At 48.8% G+C, this 18,010-nt stretch overlaps 1 protein-coding gene across 2 annotated transcripts; it reads right to left on the bottom strand.

Moving 5' to 3' along the window:
• Window positions 1-13,614: 13,614 nt before the first annotated feature.
• Window positions 13,615-18,010, bottom strand: REM2 (RRAD and GEM like GTPase 2). Of its 2 annotated transcripts, none has more exons than XM_035260095.3 (5): window positions 17,854-18,010; window positions 16,256-16,597; window positions 15,913-15,986; window positions 15,036-15,243; window positions 13,615-14,672 (listed from the first exon to the last, which is right to left on the bottom strand). In XM_035260095.3, the coding sequence occupies exons 1-5, from the start codon at window positions 17,954-17,956 to the stop codon at window positions 14,377-14,379; spliced, it is 1,023 nt and encodes a 340-aa protein (XP_035115986.1). In that variant the 5' UTR covers window positions 17,957-18,010; the 3' UTR covers window positions 13,615-14,376. The 2 variants fall into 2 exon arrangements, with proteins under 2 accessions (XP_035115986.1, XP_035115987.1); XM_035260096.3 differs by having other exon boundaries at window positions 16,256-16,594.

The raw sequence follows: 18,010 nt of genomic DNA, 5'->3' as shown, positions 1-18,010 counted from the left end.
AGGCAATTCTGCCTCAGCCTCCTGAGTAGCTGGGATTACAGGCACGCACCACCATGCCCAGCCAATTTTTTGTATTTTTAGTAGAGACGGGGTTTCACCATGTCGACCAAGATGGTCTCGATCTCTTGACCTCGTGAACCACCCGCCTCGGCCTCCCAAAGTGCTGGGATTACAGGCTTGAGCCACCGCGCCCGGCCGTGTTTTCTTTTATTTATTTTATTTAACCAACTTTAGAAAGAAAAATGAAAACTCAGCCAGGCATGGTGGCTCACGCCTGTAATCCCAGCACTTTGGGAAGCCAAGGTGGGCAGATCATGAGGTTAGGAGATCGAGACCATCCTGGCCAACATGGTGAAATCCTATCTCTGGCTGGGTGTGGTGGCTCACTCCTGTAATCCAAGCATTTTGGAGGCCAAAGCAGGCGTATCACCTGAGGTTGGGAGTTCAAGACCAGCCTGACCAACATGGTGAAACCCCGTCTTTTTTTTAAAAAAAAAAAGAAATGCTATCTCTACTAAAAATACAAAAATTAGCTGAGTGTGGTGGTGGGCGCCTATAATACCAGTTACTCGAGAGGCTGAGGCAGGAGAAACACTTGAACCCGGGAGGTGGAGGTTGCAGTGAGCCGAGATCACTCCACTGCACTCCAGCATGGTGACAGAGCAAGACACCATCTCAAAAAAAGAAAAATGAAAACTCACAGAATGGGTTTCCCATTCTGTATCTGCATTACACTCTCGATCCTATGGTTGTCTTCTCCATCTATCGGCATCTTTACTATCTCCATCCCAACCTACCCACTGGACAGCTTTAGACTTACGGGCTGCTCCTCTGTGCTTAAGGACAAATCTTATTTTTCCAGCAGATGGCACTATGACAGTACTACATTCTGTACTTTTTTCCTTGGGTGTGGGGGGAGGTGGGTTGTGATCTTGAAGAGCTTAAGTACCAGAGAGGCTACTAAGCTCAGCATTCTTACTCTATTGGCCTTTGTACTTACCTTTGAACCTCTTTGTAGTAGCAATCCCAGTCCAGTATCCAAAGGGGTTTGGGTCTTGCATAATACGGCAGGGTTCCCCTGACCTGATGTCTGCTATTGTTCCTCTGTCAGTCCCCTCAACCCTTGCTTTCCATATGGCTCTGCCTGGGATAACAGGCCTGGGACCAGTGAATTCTAGGGAACTGAGTATTCTAGAAATACCTCTGAAAGGTAAGGTGTACCTACCACTGCCTTAAAATAAGTGGGTGAGGGAGAGGCTTTCTCACTGTGCTTAGGGACCAAATGAAAGGAGGACTGAATTTAGGGGCAGGGCTCTGTGGGGCTCCTTTTTTGATCTCTATGGCAACAAAATGCTAAGAATTTCTTCTGCTAAAAATATGAATAATTGCTGTTGGGTTTTAATTTGTCAGCTCTCAGACTTCTAAGCCAGTGATGTTAGCCTCCGGGGTTGCTTTTGACATGAAATCATTTAAGTACTTGAAGGCTGCTTGAGTCAGAAAAGGCCAGTGGGACTCTAGCTCCTAAGTCTGTTTACTGCTTCTATAACAATACCACAGACTGAGTAATTTGTAAAGAAGTGTATTTCTCATTACTGGGAATTTCAAGAGCGTGGTGCCTGTATCTGGTGAGGGTCATCCCATGGCAGAAGGGCACAAGGTAGAAATGAGCACATAAGACAAAGGGACCAGGGCCCAAACTTGCTTTATAACAGCTCTCTCGTGATAACCTGCTCCTGTGATAGTGACATTAATCCATTCATGAGGGCTCTGTCTTTATGACCTAGGCACCTTGTATTAAGCCCCATCTTCAATACTGTTGCTGCATTAGGAGTAAAATTTCCACTGTGAACTTCTGGAGGACACATTCAAACCACAGCATTTGATTCTTGCAGGCCTGGATCTCACCTGCTGTTGCTGTTCTGGCTACCACCCCCATCCCTTCCCCTGTCCTATCCTAGTTTGCTTTCTGGACCTGGGGAGAAGGGAAGGAGGATGTGCTATTTTTAGGTAGAAGTTGCTGGCTATGGCCCAGTACCCCTACAGTTATTGATTTGGCTTCTAATGCATTTCGAGAAGTGCAGTGGATACCATTTTTGTTAGTCATCCTGAGGCCATGAACTGGGTCTTTTCACAGCTAGCTTGGACTCCTTCATACTATTGTAAATGTCCACAGGCCTTGCCTCCTTGCCCTCTTCTGCTGGGTTTCCTTATGTTTCCGTCGCTAGCTACTTTGGCCTTCCTACACTTGGATCCTTCCACCTCAGTTCTTCTTTGTTATTAGCTTCTCACACAGCTTCTTTCTGGGAGAGACACGATATTGGAAGTAAGGAAATATCTAAGACAATTTCCAGTCTTACTCCATATAAGGTGATGGTATCTAGTGAGTGACAGTTGGTGTCGGTGTCTGTGACTCAGTGCCTTCTTTTTTTTTGAGACTGAGTTTTGCTCTTGTTGTTCAGGCTGGAGTGCAATGGCGCAGTCTTGGTTCACCGCAGCCTCTACCTCCTGGGTTCAAGCAATTCTCCTGCCTCAGCCTCCTGATTAGCTGGGATTACAGGCATGCGCTACCATACCCAGCTAATTTTGTATTCCTAGTAGAGATGGGGTTTCTCCCTGTTCAGGTTAGGCTGGTCTTAAACTCCCAACATCAGGTGATCTGCTCACCTCGGCCTCCCAAAGTACTGGGATTACAGGCGTGAGCCACTGCTTGGCTGACTCAGTGCCTTCTTGTTATTCATCCCTCCATAGGAGGTGGTTAGAGTGGAGAGAAGCAGGCAGTGAACAGATTCTGGGCCCAGCTTAAGGTTAAAGAAACCCCTCAACGTCTACCTGCACATGGTGGCAAGGGAGGGGGAAGGTAGGGGTGACATTGTGGCTCAAATCCTTTTCCAGCATAAATTTCTCTACCAGTTCTCAGTTCCAAAAAGGATTCTCACCTGATTTTTGGCTTACAGTCTATATATGCTTCTATATTCTCTCTTTTTTTTTTCCTGTTACAGCATGCTTCTATATTCTCAAAGGTGGTGGCATTTCTTCCCTGTTCTTTAAACTGCTGTGCTCTTGACAGGAATTCTGCTTACTTCCTCAGACTCCCAACAACTCCCAAATAGGAGTTACCAGTAGAAGCAGAGGCTTGACCTGTGAACCTTTAGTCCTGGAGCATATAATGAAGGGAATTGAGTAAAAACTTGAAGGATGGAATTATATCACAGTCCCTCTTTTCCCTAACTGCGTTAGTGAAAATCAGGCAGCAACACTTGGACAGTGAAGAGACTCTGAAAGGTGAGGTGATAGGAGGTGGCGTAATGGTAGTTGTTAACATTTATGCAAGGCTTGTTGTAGGTTAGGCACTCTTAATCATTTTTTATGTATTAAGTCACCTAATCCTCACGACAACTCTCAAAAGTAGATAATTTTATTATCTTTACTTTGTAAACAAGGAAACATATCCAAAAAGGTTAAATAATTTTTCCCATGAGCACAAAGTTAGCAAGTTAGGGATTCTAATCCAAGTACTCTGTCTTCAGATTACTTACTCTTAACCTTACCTGCCTCTCAGCACCACTGTGGAAGACAAGGCCTTGGAGTCAGCAAGGAAGTGTCACTTTTCCTATCCCTACTCCCATAGCTCTCAGTAGACTCAGAATTTTTCAACTGCCACGTCTTTGCTTACCTTGTTCTTTCTTCCTTTCCTCTTCCTCCTGATCAAAGTCCTGTCCTTTAAGACACTAACTAACCAGGCATGGTGGCTTACGCTTGTAGTCCTAGCTACTGAGGAGGCTGAGGCAGAAGAATCACTTGAACCTGAGAGGTGGAGGTTGCAATAAGCTGAAATCATGCCACTGCACTCCAGCCCAGGCAACAGTCTGAGACTTCATCTCAAAAAAAAAAAAAATTAATTTAGGCCAGGTGTGGTGTCTCATGCCTATAATCCAAGGGATTGGTGGGCAGTCACCAATTGGGAGGCTGAGGTGGGCAAATCACAAGGTCAGGAGTTAAAAGACCAGCCTGGCCAACACGGTAAAACCCTGTCTCTACTAAAAAAATACAAAAAATTAGCTGGGTGTGGTGGCAGGTGCCTGTAATCCCAGCTACACAGGAGGATGGGGCAGGCAAGTCACTTGAACCCAGGAGGTGGAGGTTGCAGTAAGCCAAAATTGCGCCACTGCACTCCAGCCTAGGTGATAGTACGAGAGAGACCCCATCTCAATAAAAAAAAAAAAAACAACCTGAAGCTTTTCTAGTTGGAGATAATCTCTTTTCAGTATTCTTTGTCCACTTGTGGGTCATCTTACTCTGCTTTTATTTAGTAAATAGTTTCAATAAAATTTATTTAATTGAAAACTACGTTACTGGATGGTTATAGCCTGATGAGGCCAGCCCTAGATGTCTTTCTTAGGATTGCTTTGTTTTGCACATATTAAGTGTCTGTGGAATTGAATTAATGCTCTCTGTGTTAAAAGTCAGCACCAGGATGTCCCTTCTAGGCTGTTTTTCCCAGTAGCCTCATCCTTTTCAAAGGATGTCCCTTCTAGGCTGCTTTTCCCAGTAGCCTCATCCATTCTTTCCTCACTCTACCAAGAGAGAAGTTGCAGCTTTACTCTTTTTGACGTTACCATGGTAGCCTGTGATACTTTCTTTCCAAAGTACTGTTTGCCATCCACCAGTTTGATGTTTCCATGGCAACCAGGTAAAGGAAATAGTCACGAGCTGGTTGCAGAAAAGGAATTCAAGTCTGAGAAGCTGCATATCTGAATCTTCTGGCTTCAGACTTCCTTTCCCCTCTCTCCTAACTTTTGCGCTTTATATCCAGGACCGGTTTGCTTTCCAGTGTGCTCTTGGTTAAGAGTGCTCTGAAAGTGAGTTGAGGCAGACCAGCCAATTTAGATTATGTGGGAAGGTGGGGGCAAGGAAAGAGCTGATCAAAGATCACTTCCAAAAGTTGGATGAAGTCTCTTAGTTGTTCAGATGATCTGCTCTCAAGAGCCCTTAAGGAGTTGGCTGGAGTTGCTGGAGAGCCATTAAGCAGTTATTTTTTTTAGAGCAATGGGTAGATGGGTGAGGTGCCTGACGACTGGAAAGGAGCCAGTCATTGCCAGATTGTAGAAAGGGGAAACAGTGACCTTGGAAATTGGAGACTTGTCAGACTTGCCAATGTTTCAGAAAGTATGAGAGTTTCAGTCAGCCTTCAGGCACCAGGAAGCCTACTTGTTTAGAATTGGTGCTGAGAATTCACCTCAACTCCTGAGCACAAGCAAGCTAGGGGACCTCCACCCTGTAGCCAGGTGTCACACTGGAACCATACAGCATCGTTCAGATTCCTCTTCCCTCACAAACTAGCTGAGTAAGCTGGGGTAAGTTACTTTACTTCTCTAACTCATACTTCGTCTATAAAAAGAAAATGATAGTACCTATCTCTTAGGAATGTGAGGATTCATTGAGAAAGGTTTGGAACTTGGCTTATTACTGTCCTTAGTATTCCCCTTCCTTTGGATGCCTACTCACTTGATTTTCTAGCTGACTTCATTCTCCCCAACTAAAGAGAATGCTCAAGGTTTATGGGGAGAACCAAGGGTGGTGCAATGGTGAAAATAAATCTTCATTTTAAAATAAATAAATTGTTCCTGGGCTAAAGCCCCAAGCTCACAAGGTCTTGGGTCACATAGAACCTGCCTAGTTTTCAGGAAAACAAATCCCACTAGCCCAATCTGTTTATGCTTGAGACTCTGTCCATATAGTTAGATTTTAACCAGATGGTTTTGAAAAATCAAAATGAGCGCCCCTCACTGGTACCTTCAAGGGACTTAGCTTTGTCTGGCAGGGGAAAAATACCAGAGCACTCTGTTTTGTTCTAAGACAGGGTCTGGCTCTGTTGCCCATGCTGGAGTGCAGTGGTGCCATCACAGCTCACTGCAGCCTCAACCTCGTGAGTTCAAATGATCCTCTTGATTAGCTGGGACTAGAGGCATGTGCCACTACATTCAGCTAACTTTTGTAATTTTTGTAGAGATGGGGTCTTGCTATGTTGCCCAGCTGGTTTCTAAACTCCTGACCTCAGGATTATAGGTGTGAGCCACAACTAGCTGAGAGCACCCTCTGTTACCACCCTTTCCTTAGTGTCCCTCGTAGCATCCCCCAAGCATTCCCGTACCACCTATCCTTTATTGGTATCCAGAGCCTAGCCCTAAACTGGCACTTTCTGAATATTTATTTTTAGACAGAGTCTCACTCTTCTTGCCCAGGCTGGAGTACAATGGCGTGATCTCAGTTCACCACAATCTCTGCCTCCCGGGTTCAAGCCATTCTCCTGCTTCAGCCTCCCAAGTAGCTGGAATTACAGGCATGTACCACCACATGGCTAATTTTGTATTTTTAGTAGAAATGGGGTTTCTCATGTTGGCCAGGCTGATCTTGAACTCCCGACCTCAGGTGATCCACCTGCCTCAGCCTCCCAAAATGCTGGGATTACAGGTGTGAGCCACTGTGCTCGGCCTTATTTATTTTTTAAAGACAGTCTCACACTGTCACCTAGGCTGGAATGCAAAGGCGCAATCTCCACTCACTGCAACCTCTGCCTCCTGGGTTCAGGCGATTCTCCCACCTCAGCCTCCTGAGTAGCTGGAATTACAGGTACCCACCATCACACCCGGCAAATTTTTGTAATTGTTTTCGTTAAGACAGGGTTTCACCATGTTGGCCAGGTTGATCTCAAAGTTCTGACCTCAAGTGATCTACCCACCTGGCCTCCCAAAGTGCTGGGATTACAGGCGTGAGCCACTGTGCCCAACCTGAATAAGTATTAAATCAGCACAGGTCCTGTGCTTAAAGTCAAGTTATACTTTGAACACAAAAATGGAAAATCGTGCACTAAAATACCATCATGGAACTTCAGTTGCCAATCTTTCCCCCAACTCTCCACCAAACAACAAAACCCAACAAAGGGGTGACTCCTTATGGGAGGCATGTTGGACCCTGTAGACAGTAACTTAAATTTATAATCTCCAAATGGTGGTGTGTTCTGAGAGTTTAGCAAGCTGCTTTGATGCCTAAATAAAGGGCCAGGACATAGGATGCAAAAGGCACTACTGCCTCCACTGCTCCTCTGTATAATGCTTGAGAAATTACAAAGATCTTTGCTCTTTTATTTAGTCCTAAAGACTTCCCTACAAGGTAGGTATTCTTCATTTTTGAGTTGGGATAGCACAGCTGAGGTTCAGAAAACCCAAGAGGTTAATAGTGACTTCATCCAGGAAGCATCCTTAGCAGGAACTGAAAAGCATTCAAGGGCTTACTGAATTTGCATTCACATCTGGAGTTTTCAAAACCATTAAGCTGTGGAAACTTGAGATCAATATTCAAATAGACGAAAAGGGACCTTGAGCATATCCATCAGAGAGTCATCAAGATGATAAAGGCCTGAGAAGCAGTATGCTTGTGTCCTGTTTGACGACCGCACCAGCCACCCAAATTTTGCTGCCTTCTTTATAGGAAGCGCCTTTTCCTCATGTGGTGGGCTGCCTGCTGTTTCTCCTCTGTGCAGTTGCTTATGTAGTCTGACCACAAGGAATCTTTTTCCTTCTTTCTCTCATCTATCTATAGCCTACATATACTGCAAGGCCCAGTTTCTAAAATATGTCTTCCAAATTTACTGTTTCTTCCATTCAGAGTTCCTGGAGCACGTGAGGTAGCCCCCAGTTACATAGAATATGATATTGTTTGCTACTGTTACCTGTTTTGTGCTGTACTACCTGTTCCATCTCCCCAGCTTAATTGTAAGCTATTTGAGGGGCAGAGATTGTATCTTAAATGTATTTGTTTTTCCCATTGGGCCCAGCACAGTGATTGGCAAATTGCAGATGTTGAGTCTTTGAGAGGAAGAAATGTCTTCTGCATTTGTGGATGAAAGATTAAAATGTCCAGGAAAAATCTACTTAGACTGATATGGATTGAAACTGTTAGATTTTAATAAAAAGATGTGTGTGTGAACTTCCTGGGAGTAAGAGTTTAATCCAGAGGACTTCTGTGCATGACCTTGGCCACCTTTCGGGCGGCCCCTGCTCCAGTCTCTCTCTAAAAGGGGGTCAGATGCAGCAGAGCCTAAAGGCTCATCTGTAGGCAGAGGCCCAGAGTGGAGAGATTTCCAGATGTAGGACTGTCTGCTCCTCTGGCCCTCAAGGGAGAACACACACAGTCTATGCTCTGGGCCAATGAGGGGGGTCTTGTGGGCAAAGGGGAGTGGAAGTAGTAGGTGCTCAGCAGGGGCTGGTAAGACAAGACAAAATAGCATAGCAGTGGTTAAGAGATGCATGAGAGCAGAAGGGACCTCACCTGGCATGGCAGCTCAGGTCCCAGTGCCCCTCTGCTGACCTCTCACCCCAGCCCAGATCAATGACTCTACCTTGATCAGAGAAAGAGAGAATGGCCTGGTTCTCAGAGAAGGCCTCACCTCTCCCAGGTCTGGCGGGAGCCGGGCTTCAGCTTCAGTCTGTTCTGAGCTATTCCCTGTAGGCGTCTGGAGGGAACACACAGATGGGTCGGGCTGATGGGACTGGCTGAGTTGGGGGAGGGAGGCTCGTGGTGTGTGGCTCCCCTCATGGGGGAGTCGTGCTGTCATTGTCTTCCATACACGAAGTACATGTTTTAAGCTGCTGCCACATGAAAGGCGCTGGGCCTTTCTTGCTCCTCATCTTTTTCTCTGGCTACATCTGACCATTAGTGATACTCTCCTTCTAGAAACCCTGCTTCTGGCAGTAGTCACAACAGGCTCAATCCTAGTTCTCCCACTACCTTTTTGGGAGCTGCTTCTCTACCTTCTCCATCTATATATCCCCAGGTTCTCCTTGTTCCCTCTTCTTTCTCTGGACCCCTGAGGCTTTGTTTTAAATCATTTTGTTTCATTTTTGAACAGGTGCTATATGACAGTTAAAAGTTCCAAGGCCAGGCGTGTTGCTCATGTTTGTAATCCCAACATTCTGGGAGGCCAAGGTGGGTGGATCACCTGAGGTTGGGAGTTCAAGACTACCCTGGCCAATGTGGAGAAACCCCATCTCTACTAAAAATACAAAATTGGCCAGGCGTGGTGGCACATACGTGTAATCCCAGCTACTCCGGAGGCTGAGGCAGGAGAATCACTTGAACCTGGGAGGTGGAGGTGGGGGTGAGCCGAGATTGGGCCATTGCATTCTAGCCTGGGCAACAAAAGTGAAACTGTCTGAAAAAAAAAAAAGTTCCAAAGGTAGAAAAAGGGCATACAATGAAAAGTCACCTTCCCATCCCTGTCTTCTACTCACTGAGTTGCCCTTCCCAGAGGCAGCCAATACCATCTTTTTATTTATTTATTTGTTTGTTTATTTATTTATTTTGAGACAGAGTCTTATACTCTGTTGCCCAGGCTGGAGTGCAGTGGCATGATCTCAGCTCACTGCAACCTCCGCCTCCTGGGTTCAAACAATTATCCTGCCTCAGCCTCCCGAGTAGCTGGGATTACAGGCACCCGCCACCACACCCAGCTAATTTTTGTATTTTTAATAGATACAGGGTTTTGCCATGTTGGCCAGGCTAGTCTCAAACTCCTGATCTCAGGTGATCTACCCGCCTCAGCTTCTCAGTGTTGGGATTACAGGTGTGAGCCACCCTGCACCCAGCCTGTAACAAACTCTTGTAAATCTGATGAAATTCGTGAACCCTATTCTCAGAGATATGCATGACTACACAAATACATCAAATTGTATGTACCATTTCACAAGACACAGACTCCATCAGTAGTCTGGGGTAAGGATCCCAGCCTGTACTACACCTTCTCCCTTAGTATAATTATGGATCCCCTTCCAAAATTAAAATGCAGGGCTCCTTGTTCAAAGAATTTTAAGAATACAACAGAGCATTAAGAAGAGAACAGGCCAGGCATGTGGTTCACTCCTGTAATCCCAGCACTTTGGGAGGCCAAGGCAGGCGGATCACAAGGTCAGGAGTTTGAGACCAGCCTGAGCAACATGGTGAAACCCCATCTCTGCTAAAAATACAAAAATTAGCTGGGCCTGATGGCATGCGCCTATAATCCCAGCTACTCAGGAGGCTAAGGCAGGAGAATTCGCTTGAATCCAGGAGGCAGAGGTTGTGGTGAGCCAAGATCACGCCACTGCACTCCAACCCACGTGACAGAGCAAGACTCTGTCTCAAAAAAGAAAACAGCATTAAACTAAGCATGTGCACAGGCCACAACCTTTTCCCCTTGTTCTTCTACTATCTCTATGGTGATTATTTTCATTATCTGTTTCTCTTGCCCCAACGTGTTCTGAATTTCAGATTCAGCTGTCCAGATTGCTGCTGAAACCCTATATAGATGTTCTTCTAGCATCTCAAATTCAGTGTCTCCAAAATGGAGCTCCTTATTCCCATTACCTCCTCTGCCCCCTCCTCCAAGTTCCTTACCATCCTCCCACCACCTACAACTTTTTCCTCTCTTTATACCCCTCCACTGAGTTGACAAGTCCCATTGATTCTGACCCTCAAACCCATGCCTCCTTTCCTTTCACACTGCCATCCTCCTCAGGATGGTCTTTCATTATACTCTATATCTATCACTGTTACTGGTCCCTAAACTCAGCTCCTCAGGACTTGCCTCTGCAGCTCCAATCCACAAACACCTCTCCCAGCCTCCTCTTCCCAAAGGACAATCCTAATCATGTCATTTCCACAATCAGAGACCTGCAGTGACTATTGCTGCCTACAGAGTTGGGCACAAACTCTTTTTCCTGGCATTTAAGTGGGACTCCAAACCTTCTTTTCCATGCTCATCTCTTATCCCTCCTCTTCATGTCCCTGAGGTTTCAACCCAACTGTACAGCCATCTGGTCCCTTCATGGGCCCAGTGTGTTTTTCTGCATTTTAAAATTTGAGTTGCCTCTGTTCATGGTCCTCAGAATTTAGAACTTGCTTACTCCACTACAGGCATGTAATTTCTCTGGACCTTTCACCATAGCCACTGCACATGGCCCTGCCCATTGTGTCCCTTGTCTGCTGTCCCCTCTTTCTCGCTCTCTCTTTTTTTTTTTTGAGACGGAGTTTCGCTGTTGTTACCCAGACTGGAGTGCAATGGCACCATCTTGGCTCACCGCAACCTCCGCCTCCTGGGTTCAGGCAATTCTCCTGCCTCACTCTCCCGAGTAGCTGGGACTACAGGTGCGCACCACCATGCCCAGCTAATTTTTGTATTTTTAGTAGAGACGGGTTTCACCTTGTTGACCAGGATGGTCTCAATCTCTTGACCTCGTGATCCACCCGCCTCAGCCTCCCAAAGTGCTGGGATTATAGGCGTGAGCCACCACGCCCGGCCTTGCTGTCCCCTCTTTCTCTTCTCCCCATCCTTATTGGAAAGGGAGCCTCAGATGCAAAGCCAGATAAAATTACTGTTAAGGGGCCGGGTGCAGTGGCTCAGCCCTGTAATCCCAGCACTTTGGGAGGCCGAGGCAGGAGGACCTCGAGGTCAGGGGATGGAGACCATCTCTACTAAAAACACAAAAAAATTAGCTGGGCGTGGTGGCGCATGTCTGTAGTGTGAGACAGTGTGAGATTCCGTCTCAAAAATAAATAAAATCAGCATTAACTATCAAGCAGAGCCAGGTGCTGTGGCACACGACTGTAACCCCAGCACTTTGGGAGGCCAAGGTGGGTGGATCACCTGAAGTCAGCAGTTTAAGACCAGCCTGGTCAACATGGTGAAACCCCGTCTCTACTAAAAATACAAAAAAATAGCCTGGAGTGGTGGCGGGTGCCTGTAATCCCAGCTACTTGGGAGGCTGAGGCAGGAGAATCACATGAGCCCAGGAGGTGGAAGTTACAGTGAGCCAAGATTGCACCGTTGCACTCCAGCCTGGGCGACAAGAGCAAGACTCCATCTCAAGAAAAAAAAAAAATATATCAAGCAGACATGGAATCCCAACTCTGTTGCTTACTGGGTAACCTCAGACAAGTTACTTACACTCTTGTTTCCTCTACTATTAAATAAGATACCTTAGATAGCCTTTTTTTTTTTGAGATGGAGTCTCACTCTGTCACCCAGGCTGGCGTGCAAAGGTGAGATCTTGGTTCACTGCAACCTTCACCTCTTGGATTCAAGCAATTCTGCCTCAGCCTCCTGAGTAGCTGGGACTACAGGCACACACAACCATGCCCAACTAATTTTTTTGTATTTTTAGTAGAGATGGGGTTTCACCATGTTGGCCAGGTTGGTCTCGAACTCCTGACCTCAGGTAATCCACCTGCCTTGGCCTCCCAAAGTGCTGGGATTACAGGCATGAGCCACTGCACCTGGCCTATACAGTTATTTATTTATTTTTTTTTGAGACAAGTTCTCTTTCTATCACCAAGGCTGCAATGCAGTGATTCCAGCTCACTTCAGCCTTGAACTCCTAGGCTCAAGCAATTCTCCCACCTCCCAAGTAGCTAGAACTACAAGTGTGCTGATTTTTTTCTTTTTTCTTTTTTTTGAGACAGGGTCTTGCTCTGTTGCCCATGCTGTGGTGCAGTGGTGCAATTACAGCTCACTGCAGCCTTAACCTCCTGGCTCAAGTGATCTTCCCAGCCCTGCCTCCCAAGTAGCTGGGATTACCCAAATGACACCACACCCAGCTAATTTTTTGTAAAGACAGGGTCTCACCATGTTGCCCAGGCTGGTTTCAAACTCCTGAGCTCAAATGGTCCTCCTGCCTCAGCAGTGCTGGGATTACAGATGTGAGCCATCATGCCTGGCCAATGTTTATATTTTTTGTAGAAACTGGCTTTCACTATGTTTCCCACGCTGGACCTTATATAGTCTTTAAGGAATTAACAGATAAAGTGTATAAAGTCCTAAGGATAGTGCCATTATTCATCTTATTACAACTACCCATGCTGGGCTGGTCCCCTTGGCTCCTCCCCAGCTGCAAGGACTCAGGAGGCATTGCAACCGTCTTTCCATCAAGTTCTGGGAGGCTGTGTGGGGTGGAGTGGAGGCTGGCCCTCGGGTGCTCAGGTAGCTGTATTATATGTCTAGGGGTGGTGAGAGGAGCTGCTGTCTCTGCTTCCTTTGTTCAAACTTATGGCTCAGGCAGCAGCAGGCGTGGGCGTCCCCAGGGGAGGCAGTGACAGCTTCAGTACTCACACGGGCTTTGCAGGTGACAGCTGGGGCTGTGGGGCCCTGCCAGAGGAGGTGCAGGCGGACCCCATCACGCCCCAGCTGATGGGCCTCCCTGGTGGATAGGGGCCCCACCATGAACCAGCCCAAGTAAAAGCTGAGTACCTCTGGGAGCTAAATGTAACTTCTAGCCTGTTCCCTGCAGGATATAGTGGAGTAAGGAGATGAGGCTCAGTCTGGAGACTTGGTCCCACTGTGTCACTCATTTACAAATGACTTTTAGAGGTCCCTGTTCCCTCACTGGCAAACACACGAAGTGGACCTGATTATCTGTAACGGCCTATGGCCCTTTGATACGGACTACCCCAGGCCAAGTCAGTTCCAGAGCCTCCTCAGAGAGTTAGGTTCCTTCAGCGGTTGAGTTTTCTTGTGGGTAATACAGTTTCCATCAACACCCATCCCTTCCCCGGAAATTCCAAGAACCGTCAAAAGTAAACAGATGCAGTACAAAAATTATTTATTGAAAAGGGAAAAAGGGTGGCCCCTTGCTGGTGCCTCCTGGGCCCTGGCTAAAAGGGGTTGCCCCTGCTCAGCATCTGACTGCAGAAAGTCTGTCCACCCCTTACCTTTAATAACCTTAAAGGGGAAGTGGGGTGGTGGACTGGTAAATCAGAGAATCAGTCTCAAGAACAGCGCTTCCAGGCCCTTGCCTTTAAGAACTCCTTAAAGGCAAAGTGGACAAATGCGGTAGATGAGAGCCGGAAGGTTTTCGGGAAGGTCCTTGGAAGGGGGTGGGGGTGGGGGTCTCCGTGTCTTTACCTTTAAGACTCTCTTAAAGGTGAGGCATGTTCACGCAGCGTACAAAGGAGGCAAACTCCGTCAAGGAGTCTACAAAGCACTTTTCAAGACCTCGCTTTTAGTATCTCTTTACAGACGAGGTGGCCAAGAGCGAATTAATAAAAAACAAAATACCTTGCAGAATTATTATTCTTCCCGACCCAGCAGAACCCGCCCCGCTCGCCGGCCGCCCTCAGGTCTGCGTCCTCGCCTTCTAGGCGCCCTGGGGCCCGAAGGTTCGGAGAACGCTTGGGGGCGGGCGTGGAGGTGCCGCCCAGCGGACTCGGACCGCCGGGGGCATCCTGGGAGTTTTTGGTTTCTTAGACGGCCTCCACTGGGGAAGCCGGACGGGGGCGGGGCGAGGCGAGGGGGTCGACGGAGGGCGCGGTGACCATGGCGACCGCAGTGGCCATGGCGACCGCGGCTCAGAGCACCGAGAGGTCGTGACACGACCTGGAGCGCTGCTTGAAAAACTTGGCGTTGCGCGGCACCAGGTTGGCGAGGAACCGTTTGGCCTTCTTGGTGAGGCTCTCGCGACGTGCTGGCGGTGCAGGGCCCTCGGGGCTGCCCGGCTCGGGCCTCTGGCCCCCGGCGCGGTTCCGGCCCCGCCGCAGTCGAATCTGGCGCACCGCGCCCTCGAAGAGCTCCCGCGTGTTGTGGTGAAGTGCGGCCGACGTCTCGATGTGCTTGCAGCTCAGCGTCCCGGCCAGGTGGCGGCCTTCTGCGGGAAGGGACCGGCTCAGGCGCCCGCTATGCTGTACGGGGTGGTGGGGGTGGGGTGCCTGTACGGGGGAGGGCCTGGGCTTGTGGTTGGAAAGGATATTGGTACTAGCGAATCTTGGAACCGAGAGAATAAAGTGGTAGAGGTGCGAAGGAGAGGAAGTGGGCCTTGGAGAGAGGTGAGGGGAAGTCACAAAAAGGGATTCTCAGGGTCCTTGAGTGGGGCATTGGGAGTCTGCCCTTAGTCTGGGACTAATTGCAAGGGGGTTCGTACACCAGCGATGGTAAAAAGGCCTTAGGGAGAAGAGGTGACCTGGAAGGGTCCCTGGAGATCTCAAGTATGGAATCTGTTCAGTATACACACCCTCCAGTGATACCTCCCGGGAGCGGGCCAAGTCGCTCTTGTTTCCAACGAGGATAACTGGTAGGTCGTGGTGCGGCCTCCCAGCCCGGAGCCTAAGTAGGGTCTCTGGAACTTTGGAGAAGCTCTGTCGGTCAGTGACTGAGAAGACGATGAGAAAGGCGTCCCCGGTCTGAAGGCAGTGGTCCCGCAGCCACCCTCCTGCATCTCCCTGCAGACAGGCAGAGAAATGTTAGGGCTGGAGGGATCTTCTGATCCTGGGCTGTGAGGGAGAAGGAAGTCAACTGCTTAGGACAGCAGAGCTAGTTAATAGCAGAATCTCCATACCCAGAGTGTTTGTGGAGGAGGGAGAAATTGGTAATGTGAAGGTCCTAGACTAGGGTAGCCATCCTGATTTCTTAAGCTTAAGCTCTTGATTTAAAAATGAATATTATTCACATGTCTGTCATTTGGCCTCTTATTTCTACCTGGTAACCTTTGTGTCCAAATATTAAGAAGCCTTCACTTTTTCCCCCCTTCCCTGATATTCCAGAGCCCTGAGCACTTGTCCTGTCACATCAGATTCCTTCAGGCTGAAAAATTTATGGATGGAGTAAATTTCAGGATGTCCAGCCTAGCTTGCAGCTGCAGGTTTTGTCAAATTCCCATCCTAAGTTTCCTCTGGGTCAGAAGATTCTGGAAAGACTGTGGCTCTTAATGGCCACGGGCTGTGGTATGAACATTGGTGTGGGCCTTTGCTTTCTGAGGTGATATGAACAAAAGCTCAGGTTCCAGTATATGTTGAAACCAGGACCAGCAGTCAGCAACCTTCAGCCAGACTTTGCTGTTCCCCTGTTCTCCCAGCTTCATCACCTGCCTGCAACCACATCTTAGTTCTCACCTGTTCCCAGATGTCATAAACAACTAGAGTCACTTCTTCCTTATCCACCATGATGCGTCTCTCATAGGTATCCTCTGTTGGAAAACAGGGAGAGGGAATAAAGTCTTAGGAGGTTCCCCAACATTTGTGAGACCTGGTAACCAGGGACACCTCAGATCTCAGCACCAGAGAAACCGTCCTGCCCCCCTGCCCCCACTTTAGGGAGGCTGCCATAGAAAGCATTGGAGAAGCTTCTGTTAAGCTCTGTTCTCCAGGGGCTGCTCAGGTCATCAGCACTTCCTTCCCTGACCAGGTCCCCAGGGCCCCAGAGCCCCCTCAACCCCTGCAGGGCTTCCCCAAATACCTGAGTTCTCCGGTTCATGAGCACTGTCTCCCTGGAGACCACCAAAAGTGCCTGCTAGGGTGCTCTTGCCCACACCACTCTCCCCCACTAGCATGACCTTGAAGATGCCATCCTTTTGAGCAGGGGGTAACTCCCCTGAGCCCAATGAGTCAGAGGAGCCAGAGGATGAGGCCTGAGGTGGCCAATCAAGTTCATCTACAGCCTGGGCCCGCCGGAGCTGGTGCTTGTAGGGGACAGGCATACTGCCTCTTCGTCTGGGAGCCCCAGGGGCAGAGGGTAGCCCGCCCAGGTCCAACTCTGCCAACAGTTTCTCTGGATTCTTCAGCAATGTGGCATCTGCTTCTGGGGTGGGGTGGGGTGGGAGGGCAAAGAAAAGAAAGCTATGAGTGGGATATGCCCAGCCATCTGCAGAAGGCTCAATCCAGGCTGTTCCAGCATCAGAGGCCCAGCCATACCCACTTGATGACCATTACCCAGAAGTAACTGAGAATCTCTGGCCTGACCTCTTACACTAAAGTCTCCAGAAGCCTGAACTGAAGCCAACAAGATAGCTTCTCCAATGTGGTCCCAACCCAACCTAGTCAAAATGTGCCCCATGCAGGGAAGGGACCTGAATGCAGGCTCACACATCCACTCACACTTTACACTGACACACAGGCACACCCCTAGACTAGGCCTCTGTCCCTGTGGGGTGCAGCAGGGATTAGGGTAAGCTGCCTCTCTTTCCACCAAGAGGCCCTTCCTCCTCCTGTTTCCGGCACTGGTAACTCCCAAATCGAGGAGAAGCAGAGAGGATGAGAAGCTGAAGCTGCTGCCTAGTGTCTGGGGAGTAGGTATAGCAGAGTAAAAAACTTTGTAGCGAGCCTCTTCCTAGGAAAGGGCCTTTGCTTTTTGAGATGATGTGCATGTTGGGTCTCTGTGGGCTCAGTGTGTGTGAGAGAGAGACGGGGGCTGCTGCTTCCCGTGGCCCTATAGGTAAGCATCCCTCAGTGCGTGGTTGGGTGTGAGAATCCTGCATTCCTGTCTGTCCCTGTGAGTGGGAGAGAATATTGTGTTCATAGAGAGGTAGAAGTAGAGAGGGTGTGTGTGTGAGTGAAAGGGAGAGTGACAACGTGCGGGTCAGGGTAACTGGAGGAGGAACAACAGACACAACAAAGGGGGCTGGAGGGAGGCTGGAAATAGCCCAGAATCAATACTTGGCCAGCAGCCAGGGCCTCCAGGAGCCAGAAGAACCCTTACAACAGGTCCCCAGGGTAGCCCCCTGCCTGTGATTCACAGGCTTGGGGGCTGCCCCTTTCTTCTCCCCTTCCTTCTTGCCCATCCCAGCTTCGGGAATGAGGCCGAGCTAGGGGGCCATATACCAGTTTCTCAAGCAGAGCCCTGGGAGTGATGGGGGAGGGGGCATTTAGGCAGCTCTTCCCCTCCACCCTAGCCTAATCCCAATCCTTGTGTGAGCAGGGGTCTTCTCCACTTTCTCAATTGCTCTCCTCTTGCAGACTGGGCTCAAGCTCCCTTAACCCCTTGTTCTGACCTCCCCACCAAAGCTTCGGCTCCCACCCCCATGGTTTCAGCCAGAACCTGCCCAGGTTATCCCTCACCTGGTGTGGGTGTCCCTGGAGGGGAGGCCCGGTGGCTGCCAGAGGGGCAGAGTGCTGTGGTTTCTGTGTCCATGTCCATGTTGGTGTCCAGGTCCGTGTGCATCGGTGTGCGTGTGCGTGTGCAGCCCAGCGGCTCTCAGCACCCGCTCCCTCACTC

Source organism: Callithrix jacchus, chromosome 8, assembly GCF_049354715.1.
Source record: "Callithrix jacchus isolate 240 chromosome 8, calJac240_pri, whole genome shotgun sequence".
Taxonomy (NCBI): domain Eukaryota; kingdom Metazoa; phylum Chordata; class Mammalia; order Primates; family Cebidae; genus Callithrix; species Callithrix jacchus.
This window is presented reverse-complemented; position numbering and strand designations above follow the sequence as displayed.